Source organism: Hemitrygon akajei, chromosome 5 (assembly GCF_048418815.1).
Source record: "Hemitrygon akajei chromosome 5, sHemAka1.3, whole genome shotgun sequence".
Taxonomy (NCBI): Eukaryota; Metazoa; Chordata; class Chondrichthyes; order Myliobatiformes; family Dasyatidae; genus Hemitrygon; species Hemitrygon akajei.
The window spans coordinates 43827911-43848069 of record NC_133128.1 but is presented as its reverse complement, the minus strand read 5'-3'; the positions used below and the strand labels follow the sequence as shown (position 1 = coordinate 43848069).

At 41.7% G+C, this 20159-nt stretch overlaps 1 protein-coding gene across 2 annotated transcripts; it reads right to left on the bottom strand.

Moving 5' to 3' along the window:
• Window positions 1-790: 790 nt before the first annotated feature.
• On the bottom strand, window positions 791-20047 carry fam162a (family with sequence similarity 162 member A). Of its 2 annotated transcripts, none has more exons than XM_073045392.1 (4): window positions 19818-20047; window positions 12315-12423; window positions 11061-11169; window positions 791-1835 (listed from the first exon to the last, which is right to left on the bottom strand). In XM_073045392.1, the coding sequence occupies exons 1-4, from the start codon at window positions 19996-19998 to the stop codon at window positions 1737-1739; spliced, it is 498 nt and encodes a 165-aa protein (XP_072901493.1). In that variant the 5' UTR covers window positions 19999-20047; the 3' UTR covers window positions 791-1736. The 2 variants fall into 2 exon arrangements, with proteins under 2 accessions (XP_072901493.1, XP_072901492.1); XM_073045391.1 differs by having other exon boundaries at window positions 19812-20041.
• Between the last annotated feature and the right edge of the window lie 112 nt (window positions 20048-20159).

Sequence of the window (20159 nt, the reverse complement as noted above, 5' to 3'; positions counted from 1 at the left end):
GATGTGCATATTCTTTGGAATTTATGTCCAGTCTAGGTGTACCAAGGGTGCATAACAAAGTGTGGGTAGGGAGCTAAGAGAAAAAAAACACAACCTATTGATTTGGTTGACAAGACATTAGCATGATATGTAGCATGAGTGTCAAAAATGTCAAGATCAAAAAGTTCAATAAACCCTTTTACTGCTTAATTTCCAATTACATGTTGGCAACTTCCAAACCTATTTATGAACGTTAGCTGGGGTCTTTTGAATGAGGTAGTTCAAGTGCTTTGTGACTGATGCATGGGGAAAATAGCTGGCGAATGTGCATTTTTGTGCAGAAGTTAAGGTGGTAGAACAATTCAGTCACACCAAACAGTTTACGATTCCATGATTAGATTTAGTGATTACTAGACAACGGGGTAACCTGTTGGGGCACACTGTGAGAGAATCGAAATCTAGAGCTGCCCTGCCCTTCTGCTCCGCTTGGTGTCGCTGCTGAGGCTGGCCGTGCGCATGCGTCGTGGTCCCGATTTCCACAATGGTGGATCAACTCTCAGGTGAAAGCGGGGCTGTTGATTTTAGTGAATGAGCAATTTTATATGAATATATAACCCTGAACTTTGCCTGCATTCTGTAAGTTAGCGCATTTTCAGTCGATTTAGCCAAAAAAAAGTGCCGCTGTAAAGCACCGTTTGCGCTAATTGGAGGTCACAGACAGAGCATGAGAGTCTTAGTAGTATATAGATACAGACCAGAGGATACAATCCAATTAACTTAACTTCAGAATTATGAAACCAGCAAACACAACCAGCTCTACACTTTTTAATATGCTTAGAGATAGCTCATCATGTGCTGATCTTTACATTTATACAATACATACAAGGACTATCAAACCTACAGAATCAGAGGCCATCAGTCATTGGAAACCTTTCCTGTTCAGTCCAAAGAGCAGAATCTTTACACAGTTTTAAGAACATCAGCAAAGGTTTCATTAAAGAATTTGTTTTGCATTTGGGGCTGTGTAGCACTGATAGTTTTTACGAATATTGTGAAATAGAAGATAGCTACAGTACATTGGCAAAGGGATTAGTGAAGCAAATTAACAAAATAGTGTATAGTGATATTCAGTAGTTCTGATGCAAAAGATCCATAGCTTTTGCAAGTATGTTTACTTTTCTCTGACTGTAAGAACAATGTATAATGCAGATCTAATAAGTTGGTGTTAAATAAATGAAGGTCACTAAACTTAAGATTAGTTCCCATCAACTCTTAAGTTTGAGTAAAACAAGAATTTAGTTACAAGAAAAATACTTTTTTTTTTAGGATTGTGTACAGTTTATACAATATGTAGTTTAATTAGATAACTGTTAAAGATGAAACATTGGAGAAATACTTTGGAAAGTACAAGCTATGAAACTTTCATTTTATAAGTGTTTCTCATACAGAACTTCAGCAAAGCAGTTATTACTCTTAAATGGTTCTAAATCTTTAACAAAAAGATAGCTGAAAATACAGGTTAGTGAAGGGAAGGTAGCAATAGTTTTGTACAAAGTTTCTGTACACAAATAACTCAGATTTCATGAACATTTCTTACACCTAACCATTTTGGCAATATTAATATTTTATAAACTGATTACTGTACTCGGAAGTCTTACATTTAAACAGCAAAATATTCTGTACCAGTAATATACAATGTATCCATACACAAATATGAAGTTGATTGGGACATATTTGGGTTTCAGTCCACACTCCAATCACTGGCTTTTTGTAACCACCTTTTCTTGCATATTCTCTCTCCACTTGGCTTTCTTTGCCATATTTATGGCTGTAAGTGATTCATGTCTCCTTGCAGCCTGCAAGCAACAGAAAATTTGTTTTGAAACTTCTAAAATTTAGAATGTTTTGAAGTTTTAACAGTTAAGTTTTGCTTAAAATTAACTTCTCTGCTGTGACAACAGTCTACATTGGCCTATCCCCTAAAATGTGGGATAAAGATTCAAAATGGCATAGTATAAAGGATGTGAGAACACCTAACCTTTCATTCTCAATAATATAAACTAAATTTAATTTGTTTAAAGACGCTCAATTTATAGTCTGCCTGAGAGTAGATAATTCCTGTCTCCAGATTAAAAATTTGATAGACTTTCTTTGTGTAAATATGGAACAGCAGTTAGAAAGCTCAGCATTACCTGTTAAGCACATTGATTCTTTTAGGATATGTTATAATTCCATTATCATTCTATTGGGAATTTGTAAAGACTTTGAGACATGAGCACCCTTTACACCCTGTCCAACTCCAGCATAAGTACACTATACTGGAAAGCAACAAATAAGTGGTGCCGTTCTGAGAAGGTGGTGATGATCAGCTGACTTTAATGTAACCATTGTCATGATTGATTCTTTCAATTTTCATTAAGCATCTCTGTTACTTCAATTGATTTTGCACTCTTTGTCCTGCTAATAGAAGTTATGGAACTGCGAGACACTCAAGCAGAAAGCTTGAAGCAGATTAATCAGTAATGGAGAGTGTGGTTGGGTTTTTGTTTATTTAGGCAAAGGATGAATATTGTCTCATTCCTGATTAAGAAATGCAGACAATTGTTAGTCACTCCACCAAAAGGACAATAATAAAAACAGAAGTTGAGGAAGGGAGAAATTGTGTGGAGCACCTAAACCAGCTGGAGATCCTGCACTGAGCTTCTAACCACTTTTGGGATCTGGGTCAGCGAAGCTTGTATTTGTTGCCCGTCACTAGCTTCTGTTGAGATTCTGGCAGTCAGCACTTAGTACTCACACATTCTATGTTATAGAGCCCCAAAGGACTGGATATTTCCAAGTCAGGTGGTTGTGTTCCAATACATGTGCCTTCAGTGTAACTATGTCAATAGTTTGTACAGTAGTATCAAAGTGGCCTGAGTAAATGCAATAGATTGCAGCCACTGTGCTCTTTGTGAAGGGAAATAATATTCTCTTATGCTTAATAGGTTGTCTGTCCTGCAGGTTGCTTTGTCCTGGATGGTTTTAACATTGTTTTGTCAGAGCCGAACTCTGCAGGAAAAACAGAAAGTACTAATATGATGCATCTGATTTCTTCAGTTGCAAGAAAAAGTTTGTGAACCCTTTGTAACCTACCTGGTTTTCTGCATTAATTACTCATAAAATGTGGTCTGAACTTCATCTAAGTCACAATGGTAGAAAAACACAATCTGCTTAAAGTAATAACACACAAATAATTGTACTTCTCGTCAATACTGAGTACACCATCTAAACAATCACAGTCTGGGGTACTGCCCTCCACAAAGCTATTTGGAGTCTAGTGTTCCAATCCATGAGATGAGATTGGAGGTGTGGGTTGTAGAGGTGCCCTACCCTATAAAAAGACACAGGTTATTGGCAGAGACTACTCTTCCCAAAAAAGATCTGTGTATGCACACCATGCCTCGGTCAAAACAACTTTCAGAGAACCTTAGAAGAACTGCAGAGATGCATGAATCTGGAAAAGGCTACAAAAGCATTTCTGAAAACCCCAATATTCATCAGTCCATGGTAAGAGAAATTGTGTACAAATGGAGGAAATTCGGTACTGTTGCTACTCTACCTAGAAGTGGTTAAACTGCAAAGATCACACCAGCACAACGTGCATTGCTGAAGGAGGTAAGGTGATAAAGAACCCAAGGGTAACAGCCAAAGACCTGCAGAAATCTCTAGAACTGTGTCCACTATAAGAAAAGCACTGAACAAGAATGGTGTTCATGGAATGGCACCATGGAGGAAACCACTGGTCTCCAAAAAAAAAAAAACCATTGCTGCACGCTTCAAGTTTGCAAAAGACACTTAGATGTTTCACAGCACTTCAGGGACAATGTTCTGTGGACAGATGAGATAGAAGCTGAACCTTCTGGCAGAAAAGCATACTGATAAGTTTGGAGGAAAAAGGGCACTGCACACCAACAGTAAAACCTCATCCCAACTGTGAAGCATGATGGAAGGAGCATCATGGTTTGGGACTGTTTTGCCATCTCAGAACCTGGACAGCTTGCAATCATTGAAGGAACAATTAATTCAAAATTGTATCAAGACATTTTACAGGAGAATATCAGGGCAGCTGCCCATCACCTGAAGTTCAATGATCCGAAACACACAAAGTAAATCAACAACAGATTGGTTTAAAATAAGAAACTTAGTGATTTTGGAATGGCCAAGTCAGAGACCAGACCTTAACCCAATTGAGATTCTGTGGCATGACCTGAAGAGGGCTGTTCATGCAAGGTATCCCAGAAATATTGATGAACTGGTGAACAGTTTTGAATGGAGGAATGATCTAAAATTCCTCTTTGCCATTGTGCAAGGCTTATCAGTAGCTACATGAAACGTTTGGTGGAATATAGCTGTTAAAGGAGGTTCTACGTGTTATTAAATATAAGGGGTCCACATTTTCCAGCCTGGACTGTGGTTAAACAATGTGTTTGACTTAAAAACATGGAAAGTACAATTGTTTGTGTGTTATTAGTTTAGACAGATTGTGTTTGTCTATTATTGTGACTTGGATGAAGATCAGACCACATTTTATGAATAATGCAGAAAATCAGATAATTGCAAAGGGTTCACTATCTTTTTATTGCAATTATACGTAATGGTTGGTGGAAAGCTCTGATGGTGTCAAGTGTTGAGACACTCACCACAAAATGCTCCTGCTTTAACTTTCTTTTGTACCATGGAATTTCTGGCTGGTCCAATTAAGTTACTGGTTAATGGTGACTTTCAATTTTTGTGAGCAAAAAGATTGATCTTTCAAGAATCACTTGATTCTGGCATGGTCCTAGAGGACTGGAAGATTGCAAACGTCACTCCACTCTTGCAAAAGGGAGGAAGGCAAAAGAAAGGAAATTGTAGGCCAGTTAGCCTAACCTCAGTGGTGGGAAAAGTGTTTGGAGTCTATTATTAAGGATGAGGTTTCAAGGTACTTGGAGGCCAAAGGTAAAATAAGTCAAAGTCAGCATGCTAAAGGGAAATCTTGGCTGACAAATCTGTTACGAGTTCTTTGAGGAAGTAACAAGCAGGGTGGACAAAGGAGAAGCAGTGGATGTCATTTACTTGGATTTTCAGAAGGCATTTGATAAAATCCTGCGGCGTTACAGGAAAGATACTGGCATGGATAGCAGAATGGCTGACAGGAGGTAGCAAGTGGGAATAAAAGGGGCCTTTTGTGGCTCACTGCTGTTGACTAGTGGTGTTTCTTTGGTCAGTATTGGGACCGCTGCTTTTCACATTGTCAATGATTTAGATGATGGAATTGATGGCTTTGTGGCAAAGTTTGTGGATGATACGAAGATGGGTGGATGGGTAGTGCTGAGGAAGCAATGTGATTGCAGCATGACTTGGACAAATTAGTCGAATGGGCAAAAAAGTTGCAGACAGAATACAGTGGGAAATGTACGATGATGCATTTTGGTAAAATGAGCAATAGTGTGGACTATTATCTAAATGAGAAGGTTCAAACATCAGAGGTGCAGAGGGACTTAGGAGTACTCGTGCAAGATCCCCAGATAGTTAATTTACAGGTTGAGTCTGTGGTAAAGAAAACAAATGCAATGTTGGCATTTATTTCAAGGAGAACAGAATATATAAAAGCAAGGAGATAATGCTGAGCCTTTATAAGACACTAGTCAGGCTGCACCGAGGGAATAGTCAACAGTTTTGAACCCAATAATCTCAGAAAGCATGTGGATGAAGGAGTTAATTTATGAGGTATGTTTGGCAGCTTGGGCCTGTACTCACTAGAATTTAGAAGAATGCGGGGAGATCTCATTGAAACCTACGGAATGTTGAAAGGACTAGATAGGGTGGATGTGGAGAGGATGTTTCCTTTGGTGGGGTATCCAGAACCAGAGGGCACAGACTCAAAGTTGAAGGGCAACCCTTTAGAACAGAAGTAAGGAGGATGTTTTTCAACCAGAGGGTAGTGAATTTGTGGACTGTTCTGCCACAGACTGCAGTGGAGGCCAAGTATGTGGGTATATTTAAGGCAGAAGTTAATAGTTTCCTGATTGGTCAGGGCATCAAAGGATAAAATGAGAAGGCAGGTATCTGGGGTTGAGTGGGATCTGCAATCAGCTATGATGATCAGACTTGATGGGCTGAATGGCCTAATTCTTCTCCTACGTATTATGGTTTTGTGCAGATGCTGCAGTGTGGAACAAGAAAACAAACCGCTAGAGGAATTTGGGTCAAGCATGCTGTGGATTTCCAGCATCTGCAGACTTTCTCGTGTTCATTACTTAATCTGCTTCTTGCTTTCAATCTGGAGTGAACTGAAGTGCCAACAATGAATTAGCATGGACAAAGTACCTATAATGTATCTATAGAGGCATTCACAAAGTGTTTTGTGATCATTCATTCCCTTTGATTTGATCAACTGTAAGCTCATTACAATCAGTGATTCTGCATAAAGGTATTTATGCTGCAACATAACAACTTGCTTTTGCAAGGTGACACCATACTTTCCCTCTCCCCGATATGAAAGAAATGCGGCAGTGCTGTTGGGGAAGGAGTCTGGAAGAGGACAGTGATGAAACCAAAGTATGTCACCTCCAGCTCCACTATATAATTAAATCAGAAGTAGATTAGGATAGAGGAATACATATTACAGAGATGTTCCAGGCACCAAAAGATTGAAGTCCAACATAAATAAGTTGAATAGGGAGTTAACATTGGCATGTGGCAAAGGTAATGTCACAGTAGTTATGGGGGATTTCAACATGCAGGTGAACTGGGAGAATCAGGTTGGTGCTGGACCCCAGGATAGGGAGCTTGTAGAGTGCCTACGGGATGCATTCTTGCAACAGCTTGTACGAGAGCCGAACAGGGACAAGACTATTCTGGATTTAGTGTTATGTAATGAACAGGATTTGATAAGCGATCTTGCAGTAAGGGAGCCATTAGGAGGTAGTGACCATAATATGATAAGTTTTTATCTGCAATTTGAGAAGGATAAGGGCAGATCGGAGGTGTCAGTGTTGCAGTTGAACAGGGGAAACTATGGAGCCATGAGGGAGGAGCTGGCCAAAGTTGACTGGACGGATAGCCTAGCAGAAAAGACAGTGGAACAGCAATGGCAGGTATTCTTGGGAATAATGCACAAGGTGCAAAATCAGTTCATCCCCCAGAGAAGGAAGAATTCAAAGGGGGGAAAGGGGCCACAGTGGTTGACAAAGGAAGTCAGAGATTGCATAGCATTAAATAAAGTATGACAGAGCTAAGGTGAGTGGGAGGACAGATGATTGGGAAGTTTTTAAGGAACAACAGAACTTAACTAAAAAGACAATACGGGGAGAAAAAATGAGGTACGAACGCAAGCTAGCCGGGAATATAAAGGAAGATAGCAAAAGCTTTTTTAGGTACGTGAAGAGAAAGAAGATAGTTAAGAACAATGTTGGGCCCTTGAAGAATGAATTGGGTGAAATTGTTATGGGAAACAGAAAAGGCAGAAGAATTTAATGAGTACTTTAGATCTGTTTTCACTAAGGAAGACACAAGCAATCTCCCAGATGTATGGATGGGCCAAGGACATAGGGTAACAGAGGAAATAAAAGAGAATGACATTAGGAAGGAAACGGTGATGAGAAGACTGATGGGACTGAAGGCTGACAAATCCCCAGGTCCAGATGGTCTGCATCCTAGGGTACTAAAGGAGGTGGCCCTGGAAATTGCGGATGCATTGGTAATCATTTTCCAATGTTCCTTGGATTCAGGATCAGTTCCTGAGGATTGGAGAATGGCTAATGTTATCCCACTTTTTAAGAAAGGAGGGAGGGAGAAAACAGAGAACTATCGACCTGTCAGCCTGACATCGGTGGTGGGGAAGATGCTAGAGTCCATTATTAAGGATGAAATAGTGGCATATCTAGATAGCAGTGATAGGATTGGGCCGAGCCAGCATGGATTTACCAAGGGTAAATCATGCTTGACTAATCTATTGGAGTTTTTCGAGGATGTAACCAGGAAGTTAGATGGGGGAGATCCAGTGGATGTAGTGTACCTCGATTTTCAGAAGGCATTTGATAAGGTCCCACATAGGAGATTGGTGGGTAAAATCAAAGCTCAGGGCATCGGGGGGAAGACATTGACATGGATAGAAAACTGGTTGGCAGATAGAAAGCAAAGGGTAGCGGTGAATGGGTGTTTCTCGGAATGGCAGGTGCCACAGGGCTCGGTATTGGGACCACAGCTGTTTACAATTTACGTCAACGATTTGGATGAAGGCATTGAAAATAACATCAGCAAATTTGCTGATGATACTAAGCTGGGTGGCAGTGTGACGTGATGAGGATGTTAGGAGAATTCAGAGTGACTTGGATAGGCTGAGTGAGTGGGCAGATACTTGGCAGATGACGTTTAATGTGAATAAGTGTGAGGTTATCCACTTTGGGAGTAAGAACAGGAAGGCAGATTATTATCTGAACGGTGTAGTTAGGTAAGGGAGAAATACAAAGAGATCTAGGAGTCCTTGTTCATCAGTCACTGAAGGTGAATGAGCAAGTGCAGCAGGCAGTGAAGAAGGCTAATGGAATGTTGGCCTTTATTACAAAGGGAATTGAGTACAAGAGCAAGGAAATCCTCTTGCATTTGTACAGAGCCCTGGTGAGACCACACCTGGAGTATTGTGTACAGTTTTGGTCTCCAGGGTTAAGGAAGGACATCCTGGCTGTAGAGGAAGTGCAGCGTAGATTCACGAGGTTAATTCCTGGGATGTCTGGACTGTCTTACGCAGAGAGGTTAGAGAGACTGGGCTTGTACACGCTGGAATTAAGGAGATTGAGAGGGGATCTGATTGAAACATATAAGATTATTAAGGGATTGGACAAGATAGAGGCAGGAAATATGTGCCAGATGCTGGGAGAGTCCAGTACCAGAGGGCATGGTTTGAGAATAAGGGGTAGGTCATTTAGGACAGAGTTAAGGAAAAACTTCTTCTCCCAGAGAGTTGTGGGGGTCTGGAATGCACTGCCTCGGAAGGTAGTGGAGGCCAATTCTCTGGATGCTTTCAAGGAGCTAGATAGGTATCTTATGGATAGGGGAATCAAGGGATATGGGGACAAGGCAGGAACCGGGTAATGATAGTAGTTGATCAGCCATGATCTCAAAATGGCGGTGCAGGCTCAAAGGGCCGAATGGTCTACTTCTGCACCTATTGTCTATAAATCTTCAGGCATCTCGTGTGAGGTCTCTCACTTTATTATTGTCCCAGAGAGTGCACCTGTGGACCATGATTAGAAGGTGGTAAGTGAGCCATCGAGCCAAATACAACCTATAGAAGGTGTGAGGCATTCAGGACCCCACCCCCTATAAGCCCTAAATGGAGGCTGTGCTCAGTTAGAAAACTAACACCCACTTGTCCCATTATTTTGCTGGGTATTGCTAACTATCTCATAATAGCTCCGGTGAAATCTTGTGAAGTCACAAGCACAGCTTCTGTGTAGTTCATGATCCTGGGGTAAGTCTGGACTATGCCACCAGGAAAAAGCATGATATCCTCATTAAGCTGGTGTTGTCTCTGGAGACAGGAACCTGCTCTAGGTTCTACAGCAGCAAAGTGATGTTGCACAAGCAGCTGGCTGTTCTCTAGAGGTGATGCTGCTTCCTATGTGACCAGCATGTTCTTCAGGAATCCCAGAACTGTCCTCTCTCTAGAGGAGAATGAATATGCACAACACCTACCCCTACTCTGTTTGCTCCCATCACCTAACCTCCCATTGGTTCTGGGTGGGGTTCTAGTTGCTGTAATAACATAGCAAACTTACTGCAAGCATCAGGAATCAGCTTATTGATTTAGTAACACACACACAATACTGGAGGAACCCAACAGGCCAGGTAGCATCTATGGAAAAGAGTATTGTCAACATTTTGGGCCAAAACCCTTCAGTAGGACTTTGTAATGATTTAGTAGTCAGTCAGTACAGCATGAAGGTTGAAATTAAGTTGAAGTGGTCAAAGAACTAAAGCAGAATCCCAGCCCTGTAACCCTTCCCCCCCATAGGTATGCTGATCTGCTGGTTCAGGGCATTAGTGTGAGTCTCATTATCACTTTTTCATACAGCACAAATGTCTGGACCTCGCAGCCAGGCTCAAGGAAGCCTACAACATGTTGTGTGGTAAGCTGTGCTATAGGACTAAGTCTACAAAACACACATGGGGGAGCAACGTGAATGCATGATGTGTAATTTAAATGAGAATTAGATTTTAAAATTGTTTCTGCTTTAAATGTTTCTGAACATACCATTTTTTCTCTAGTTGTTTTGTTTCAATAACACGTTTCATTGTACACAAATAAGTAACAGACATGTAGCAAATCCTGTCATGCCTCATCTAGGAAATGAAGAACTGTCACCAATAAGACACTTAATAAATAACTGGGCAATTAAATGTTTAAGGAAGGTCTCAGCCTAAAATGCCACATCTGCTTATTCCTCTGCCTGACCTGCTGAGTGGCTCCAGCATTTTGTGTGTAACTCTGGATTTCTAACACCTGCAGAATCTCCTCGGTTTGTACTTCAGGGGAGGAAAAGAAACTTAGTTTGAGCCCACTTTCAAGATTTGAAAGCAAATTCTGAGGCTGCTCTGTCCATTATCCCCAACAGAAAACTGCTCTTTAAATACACAAATACAACAAAGTACGACATTGTATAACAAGTGTTTCATGAAGGTCATACTCAAAAAGTCCAAATTACACAGGCAAGGTGGAATGTTTGCAGGATGTTAGCGATATTGGGAAAGCATCACATTAAAGTGAAATGCACTTTATTACTGATAAGTACTTACTGCCAGAAATTCATTTCCAGAAATTATCACCAATGTGATCTACCTCAGGTTAAACCACTTTTGATTTGCACATAAAAGGCACTAATATTTCTAGGCTTATTTTCCTAATCAGAACATTGCCATGGGAATTAAATTACACATAATATGTTATGACCCAGATAAAGACTATTGATTGTACGACATTTATTTCACCAGGCAAAAGAAATTTGGTTACAGAAGCAGAACTTGATTTATGACAAGCAGTCAATAAGATTACTTACATTCTTTCCCGATATGACCATCCCAATGCAAGCAACAATGGTCATGACTATCATTAAGTAACAGGCTTTCACTCGCATTTTGTTCCTTGCAGCATGGATCATCTCAATTCTGAAACAAATTGGTTGACCATTAGAGTTTCTCGTAATGTTTTTATCCAAATGGAGCATTTGAGAATGAATGAAAAATGGCAAGAGTTTGGCTGGTTTTCACCAGCAATAGGATAAGTTGCATACTTTCCAAATAACTTGGAAGTTAACTAAACATTTGGTCTAGCACTGATGTTGAAATTAAGACATCTCCCAATGAGTACCAAATTGTAACTTAAAATCCTTGCCTGAGAGTGCATTTATGTAACATTAATTTTGTATTACAAACTATGTACAGCAGAGTAACACCAATGGTCCAGCCAGAGCTTGTAAATTTGATGATTTTCTGTAGTCAATGATGGAAAGAATGTCTAGAGAGAATATGCTGTCAAAGGAAAACAAAATAGTGTGCTGCTATGCAGCATGGTAGTCAGAAAGGGTACACACTGGTAACATTTTCAGAGTAATGCATAGAAACCAATTGGCCTATTTACATGCAATTATTTTGTGGGCACTAATTCCTTATTTGCTGTAGTGGCAGACAAAAGCCTTTGTAAATACAGTATTGTGCAAAAGTCTTAGGTACCCTAGATTTTTTAAATATAATGTTATTTAGGATTACCAGGAGAGACAGAAGCAAGTGAAACAACCGAAGTTAGTATAAGACCTGTGGCAAGTTCTCCAAGATGCTTGGAACAACCTACCAGCCAATTTTCTTATAAAACTGCACGACAGTGTACCTAAGAGAACTGATGCAGTTTTAAAAGCAGACAAAAAATATTGATTTGATTATTTTTTACTGTTTACTAATCTTTATAGTAAATTTTCTGATATTTAGAAACTTTTCATTTCATTATTTTTGAAAGCATCTGTTCTACAGAATTTTTTTTACATGTCTTAAGATATTTGCACAGTACTATACATTGTACAAGCTGCTATAAAAGTGTTTTGGTAGCAAAAAAAAATACATGTAATGGTTGCTGAAATTAGCTGTTTGTTATAATATGCATGTGTTAGCCTGTTGCAACAATTTCAGCAACTGTACTGACCAATGCTAGAAGCAGTTAAGTGACAGGTGAGTAAGAACTAAAGGAAAGAGCACCAGTAACCCCCATGGAAAAACAAAACCATCAATCAGTAAAATCCCATATCCATTTTATCACTTACGAAACCAATGCTGGAATATCCTCCTCTCGTCTGAAACGACCAGTCCATATCAAAAATTTTTTATCAAAATTTGAAGGCTTGTGCCCTGGTAATTTGAAAGCTGGGCGTCCTGAAAAATATATAGCAGATTATTTTTAAAAATTAAATGCTGAAATTAAATGTAAATGCTGGGATTAAGAAAAATAAACATTATTGGAAACACATCAGCAACTGTGGGAAATTATAATCTTCACTAATTGTAAGAATAAAATATTCCCTTCTTAGTTCCTCTATCTTATTTAGAAACATGAAAAACCTACAGCACAAAACAGGCCCTTTGGCCCACAGAGCAGTGCCGAACATGTCCCTACCTTAGAAATTACCTAGGCTTACCCACAGCCCTCTATTTTTTTAAACTCCGTGTACCAATCCAGGAGTTTCTTAAAAGACCCTATCGTATCTGCCTCCACCGCCGTCACCGGCAGCCCATTCCACGCACTCACCACTCTCTGCGTAAAAAAACTTACCCCTGACATCTCCTCTGTACCTGCTTCCAAGCACCTTAAAATGGTGCCCTCTCATGCTAGCCATTTCAGCCCTGGGAAAAAGCCTCTGACTATCCACACGATCAACGCCTCTCACCTCTATCAGGTCACCTCTCATACTCTGTCGCTCCAAGGAAAAAAGGCTGAGTTCACTCAACCTATTCTCAAGGCATGCTTCCCAATCCAGGCAACATCCTTGTAAATCTCCTCTGGACCCTTTCCATGGTTTCCACATCCTTCCAGCAGTGAAGCAATCAGAACTGAGCACAGTACTCCAAGTGGGGTCTGACCAGGGTCCTATATAGCTGCAACATTACCTCTCGGCTTCTAAACTCAATCTCATGATAAGGCTAATGCACCGCATGTCTTCTTAACCACAGAGTCAACCTGCGTGGCAGCTTTGACTATCTTATGTACTCGGACCCCAAGATCCGTCTGATCCTCCACACCGCCAAGAGTCTTACCATTAATACTATATTCTGCCATATCTGACCTACCAAAGTGAACCACCCCACACTTATCTGGATTGAACTCCATCTGCCACTTCTCAGCCCAGTTTTCCATCCTATCGATGTCCTGCTGTTACCTCTGACAGCCCTCCACACTATCCACAACACCCCCAACCTTTGTGCCATCAGCAAATTTACTAACCCATCCCTCCACTTCCTCATCCAGGTCATTTATAAAAATCACGAGGAGTAGGGGTCCCAGAACAGATCCCTGAGGCACACCACTGGTCACGACCTCCATGCAGAATATGACCCATCTACAACCACTCACTCTTTGCCTTCTGTGGGCAAGCCAGTTCTGGATCCACAAAGCAATGTCCCCTTGGATCCCATGCATCTTTACTTTCTCAATAAGCCTTGCATGGGGTACCTTGTCAAATGCCTTGCTGAAATCCATATACACAACATTTACTGCTCTACCTTCATCAATGTGTTTAATCACATCCTCAAAAAAATTCAATCAGGCTCGTATGGCACAACCTGCCTTTGACAAAGCCATGCTGACTATTCCTAATCATATTATGCCTCTCCAAATGTTCATAAATCCTGCCTCTCAGGATCTTCTCCACTGGTCTATAGACTCACCGGTCTATAATTTCCTGGGCTATCTCTACTCCCTTTCTTGAATAAGGGAACAACATCTGCAACCCTCCAATCCTCCAGAACCTCTCCTGTCCCCATTGATGATGCAAAGATCATTGTCAGATGCTCAGCAATTTCCTCTCTCGCCTCCCACAGTAGCTTGGGGTATATCACATCCGGTCCCGGTAAATTATCCAACGATGCTTTCCAAAAGCTCCAGCACATCCTCTTTAATATCTACATGCTCAAGCTTTTCAATCTGCTGTAAGTCATCCCTACAATCGCCAAGATCCTTTTCTGTAGTGAATACAGAAGCAAAGTACATCTGCTATCTCCTCTGCTTCCATACACACTTTTCCACTGTCACACTTGATTGGTCCTATTCTCTCATGTCTTACCCTCTTGCTCTTCACATACCTGTAGAATCCCTTGGGGTTTTCCTTAATCCTGTCCGCCAGAACTTTCTCATGGCCCCTTCTGGCTCTCTTAATTTCTTTCTTAAGCTCCTTCCTGGTAGCCTTAAAATTTCTAGATCTCTATCATTATAGTTTTTAGAACCTTTCGTAAGCACTTCTTCTTTACTAGATTTACAACAGTCTTTGTACACCATGGTTTCTGTACCTACCATCCTTTCCCTGTCTCATTGGAAGATACCTATGCAGAACTCCATGCAAATATCCCCATAACATTTGCCACATTTCTTCTGTACTTTTCCCTGAGAACATCTGTTCCCAATTTATGCTTTCAAGTTCCTGCCTGATATTTCACTTTACTCCAATTAAACACTTTCCTAACTTGTCTGTTCCTATCCCTCTCTAATGCTATGGTAAAGGAGAGAAAATTGTGATCACTATCACCAAAATGCTCTCCCACTGAGAGACCTGACACCTGACCAGGTTCATTTTCCTCTACCAGATCAAGTACAGCCTCTCCTCTCGTAGGCTTTATCTACATATTGTGTCAAGAAACCCTGTTGAACACACCTAACAAACTCCACCCCATTTAAAGCCCTCGCACTAGGGAGATGCCAATCAATATTTGGGAAATTAAAATCTCCCACCATGGAGATTTTGTTCTTAGGGCGACTCCTTCTATTCCAGAAAATGTGTCTTTTTTTCTTTAAGAAAACAGGGTTTCCCTTTTGCCACTAACAATGCTACCCTCACCCATTCCTCCCCACCTACATAGCAGGGATTGGGTTACATATATGAGGATAAGGGAAACCCTATCCCTGTTATCACCCCTCGAGCCTACACATCCAACATATCATTCTCCACAACCTCTGCTATCTTCAACAGGATCCCACCCCCCACCAACACCAACTTGCCGCTCAGGTTGCTCTCTGTGGCTTCCTTCTCCACTTGTCCCATCCTATCGATCTCCCTCTGGCTATGCTAGATGCTGTTCCTACCCCCATCACTACTCAGTGTCCTAAATATTCCTTCCAGGCTGAGGCGGCACTTCACCCATGAGTCTGTTGATGTCATTTATTACAGAGGTTCTCTGTTTGTTCCCCACTTGCAACTTCTATTTACCTCTGTGGACCCCGTCCTCCATAGTCTCTGTTAGTTGTTAACATTTTTTTCTGGTCAACTGTACTAATAATTCTAATATAGTCAATATTTATGTTTTAACTGATTACAGGCATGTTAAATGTGTGTACAGGTGTATACAAAATACTAAACTATTTAAAAGTTCTGAATAGGATATTTATATATAATATTCTTCCAGTGTGCAACAAAAAAATCACTAATATTGTCACTTTGAGTATTTAGTGAGATCCTTGTGACTGATGCAAACTAGCAAGTTTTTGAATATCTGGTTGCAACTTGGTGAAAGATGATCGAAGAGCACCTCTTTTCACAACATTAAGATAGTTACAAGCTCTTGATAGCAAGTGAAGAGCTTGACTAGATAAGAGATGGGAACTCCAATTAAAAACAACCTTGCTTTCTGCCAGAGCTGTGGAAATTTATTTTGAATGTCAGTAGTTATCCAGAAATTTTGTTTGCTACATTTAAATTTTGTCTGAGCTGTTATATCACCCTGCAGCTCAATAGATAGATAGATAGATACTTTATTCATCCCCATGGGGAAATTCAACTTTTTTTTCCAATGTCCCATACACTTGTTGTAGCAAAACTAATTACATACAATACTTAACTCAGTAAAAAATATGATATGCATCTAAATCACTATCTCAAAAAGCATTAATAATAGCTTTTAAAAAGTTCTTAAGTCCTGGCGGTTGAATTGTAAAGCCTAATGGCATTGGGGAGTATTGACCTCTTCACCTGTCTGAGGAGCATTGCATCGATAGTAACCTGTCGCTGAAACTGCTTCTCTGTCTCTGGATGGTGCTATGTAGAGGATGTTCATTCTTACAATGTGGTGTCAACATCGTTCACATTCTGCCCAAATGAATCTACCACCCAATCTAGAAAATGCACCTTCAGTAAGTCTCTGAACCAAAATTCCATGTCAGTGTGCTGTTGTTTCAAATGATTGAGATATACAATCAGATCATTATCTTGCAATTGTGAAGGAAATTGCATAAACGCACAATGTCCAATATTGCTGCTGAAAAGTTTGATATTTCCAAGGAAAGCAGTACGGGCCTCTTTGCATGATCTGAAAAGTTTTTTTTCCCCCCTTCTCACTTTAATTAATAGTTTTTAAAAACATTTGGCAGGTAAAATGTGTCAGAAAGCAGAGACAATTTCTTCAAGTTGCTTATCACTTTGAAATGCTACAATATATCAAGAAACGCAAATTGAATTTGTTTTCAAAATATGGTAATTAAGCAACACAGACAATGCTGAGAATCTCAGCAGGACTGAAGGAGGAAAAGAAGGTGGGCAGAGGAGAGGAAGAAACACAAGGTGATAGGTGAAACTGGGAGGAGTGAGGGGTGAAGTAAAGAACTGGGAAGTTGATTGGTGAAAAGTCACAGGGCTGGAGAAGGGAGAATTTAATAGGAGAGGACAGAGGCAATGGAGTGACTGGGGCCTGAATGGTAGTGAGAGAAGAGGTGTAAGTGCAGGTGTGGAACGTACTGCTTGCAAGGGTAAGTGCCAGGAGGGAGATTAGTGGGGAGGGACCAGGAAGCCAAGTAGAGAGAAATCCCTACAGAAAGCAGAAAATGGGGGAGGGGGAAGGGAAAGATAAGCTTGGTGGTAGGATCCTGTTGGAAGTTAGAGAATTGTGTGGTGAGTGCACAGGCTTGTGGGGTGGTAGGTGAAGATAAGAGGAATCCTATCCCTGGTGTGGCAGTGGGACGATAAGGTAAGGGCTGACTTGATGGTAGAGGAAGGGAAGCCCCTTTCTTTGAATAAGGAGGGCATCTCAGTTGTTCTAGAATTAAAAACCTCATATTGAGAACAGATGCGGCAGAAATGGAGGAACTACTGGGAAAAGGGAATGGCATTTTTACAAGTGTAGGATGGGAAGAGGGTACTCGCATGGAGTACTGCAGATTTTTCGGCTAAGTGGCACACCAGCATCACTCCCCAGCTCTTCCTACGCTATATTGATGACTGCATTGGTGCTGCTTCCTACACCCATACTAAGCTCATTAATGTCATCAACATTACCTCCAATTTCCACATTGCCCTCAAATTTACTTTATCTATTTCTGACAACTCTCTCCCCTTTCTCAATCTGCCTCTATCTCTGGAGACAGTCTATCTACTGATTTTTTTTAACCCACTGGTTCTCACAGCAACTTTGATTATTCCGCTTCCCACCCTGTCAGTTGTAAAAATGACAATCCTTTTTCTTCGTTCCTCTGTCTCCGCCAGATCTGTTCTCAGTACGACACTTTTCATCCCAGAACAACTCACATGTCCTCCTTCAAAGAAAGGGACTTCCCTTCCTCTACCATCAACACCACCTTCACCTACATCTCTTCCATTTAGCACACCTCTGCTCCTGACACTTATCCTTGCAAGCGAAACAAGTGCCACACCTGCCTCTACACCGCCTTGCTCACGACCATTCAAGGTCCCAAACAGTTCTTCCAGATAAGGTGACCCTGTGGGGTCATCCACTGTATTCAGGGCTCCTGATGTGGCCACCTGTACATTGGTGAGACCCAAAGCAGATTGGGAGACCAATTTATTGAACACTTTCACTCCATCCATCACAAATAGCAGGATTTCCTGGTGGCCACCCATTCCAATTCCACTTCCCATTCCAGCGTGTCAGTCCATGATCCCCGGATGCAATGAGACCACACTGAGGTTGGAGGAGCAACACCTTGTATTCCGTCTGTGTTGTCTCTAATCTGATGGCATTTCTCAAACTTCTCACCTTCACCATTCCCCATTCTTGTTTCTCTCTAACTTTTTTTTCCTTCTTACCTGCCCATCACATCCCTCAGGTGATCTGTCCCCTTCCCTTTCTCCCATAGTCTCCTGTCCTCTCCTATCAAATTCCCCCTTTCGCAGCCCTGTATCTCCTTCACCAATCAACTTCTCAGCTCTTTACTTCACCCCTCCCCCTCTCCCGGTTTCACCAATCCCCTGCCAGCTTGTACTACTTCCTCCTGACCCGAGACGTTAACTACCGTAGATTCCGGACTACAGAGCACACCTGATTAAAAGCCGCTGGCTCTAATTTTAGAAATAAAATCAGTTTTTTAATTGTAAAGGCCGCACCAGATTTTAGGCCGCACCGCTACTTTTAAATATACATACGTATCGGTAACACAAATTACGTTGCATATACTTTTTTACTGAACAGCACGAACAACATTCCAATATCTCCTAGCGACTGGTAAAAATATATATACTGCAGCCTACCAGGAAAAGTTATTGATCGACTTTAACTTAAAAGCAGCGTTTTCGCTCGGGTCTGACGCGCTTGCGTAACGCGATCGGGTCTAATCGGGTCTGACGCGCTTGCGTAACGCAATCGGGTCTAATCGGGTCTGACGCGCTCGGGTCTTGCTTTTCTTCGAGTATTTTCCATGTTGATGAGGGTGAGTACAAATGACTGATTTACAATAATTTAATTGTGAAAGTGCGCTTGATTTATCGTACAATTTCATTGGACCTCTGTGAACTACTCATCAATTTTATTGGTCTACTGTTACGAGGCAAAATGTTTACGAGGCGGCATGAAAAAAAAAACCATGTATTAGCCGCTCTGGATTAAAGGCCGCAGAGTTCAAAGCTGTTCAAAATGTGGGAAAAAAGTAGCGGCTTATAATCCGGAATCTACGGTACTCCTTTCAACGGATGCTGCCCGACCTGCTGAGTTCATCCTGCTTTTTTGTACGTCTTGATTTGACCACAGCATCTGCAGTGCACTTTTGTGTTTACTACTTCCTCCCCTTCCCCCAGCTTCTCGTTCTAACATTTTCCCCGTTCCACTCCAGTCCCGATGAAGGGTCTCAGCCCAAACCATCGATTGTTTATTCCCATCATGGATGCTGCCTGGTCCACTGAGCTCCTGCAGCACTTTGTGTGTATTGCTCCTGAGATAACGATTGATATGCCACCCCCTAACCCCTACCCACACACAACTGTTTTGCTACCTCATTTACATAGTCTAGCATATTTTCCCATTCATCTCATTCAGAGTGTTAATTTATATATTTTTGTATTAGGCAATAAATTTCTCACAGGCCATTCAAAAACTCCTGTGACCCCACGTTGAGAATCAATGATTAGTTCTGATGCTGTCGCCAGGTACTCCTCTACATCACCGACTCCCGACGCGACTTCTTTCTGGAACACCTTCGCTCCGTCTGCTACAACAGCCATGCTCTGCCGATGGCCACCCATTTCGATTACACCCTATTTGCACACCGAGACCCCTCAGTCTTCCCCGACATGTCGCACCCCTCCTTGCCCCGATCCAATCGCCGCCGGACTGACCTTCACCTTTGCGCACTGCCACCGCTCCATTCCGCTCGGGCTTTCCGCTCTCCTTCGGGTTACTGGAACACCGTCGCCCACTCTGCCGGAGGACTGGCTGCTGTTTCGTCACGAACTCCGGGAGCCTCCTGCGGAAGGGGGCCGCCACCACCGCCACCACACGCCCAACCACAGCCGCACTCCACATCCCGGCCTGGCCTGGCCCGGCCCGGCCGCGTCATGGGAAGGCCCCTGCCCGACCACCGAGTCCGCCTGCCTGCCTACCGCCGTAACCTATACAACGGCGACATACGAACGCGAATATGATTTGTTATCCACAAAAGCATTATCTACATATTTTCTGTGAAA

Bases quoted from the DNA above. Each gene is read 5' to 3' on its own strand.
- fam162a (XM_073045391.1), bottom strand. From the start codon at position 19,998: ATGTGGAGTGCGGCTGTGGTTGGGCGTGTGGTGGCGGTGGTGGCGGCC. The intron at 11,170-12,314 runs GTAAGTGATAAA...AATTTGTTTCAG, and splicing joins GATATTCCAGCATTGGTTTC to AATTGAGATGATCCATGCTG. The intron at 1,836-11,060 runs GTAAGTAATCTT...TGTTGCTTGCAG, and splicing joins TGGTCATATCGGGAAAGAAT to GCTGCAAGGAGACATGAATC.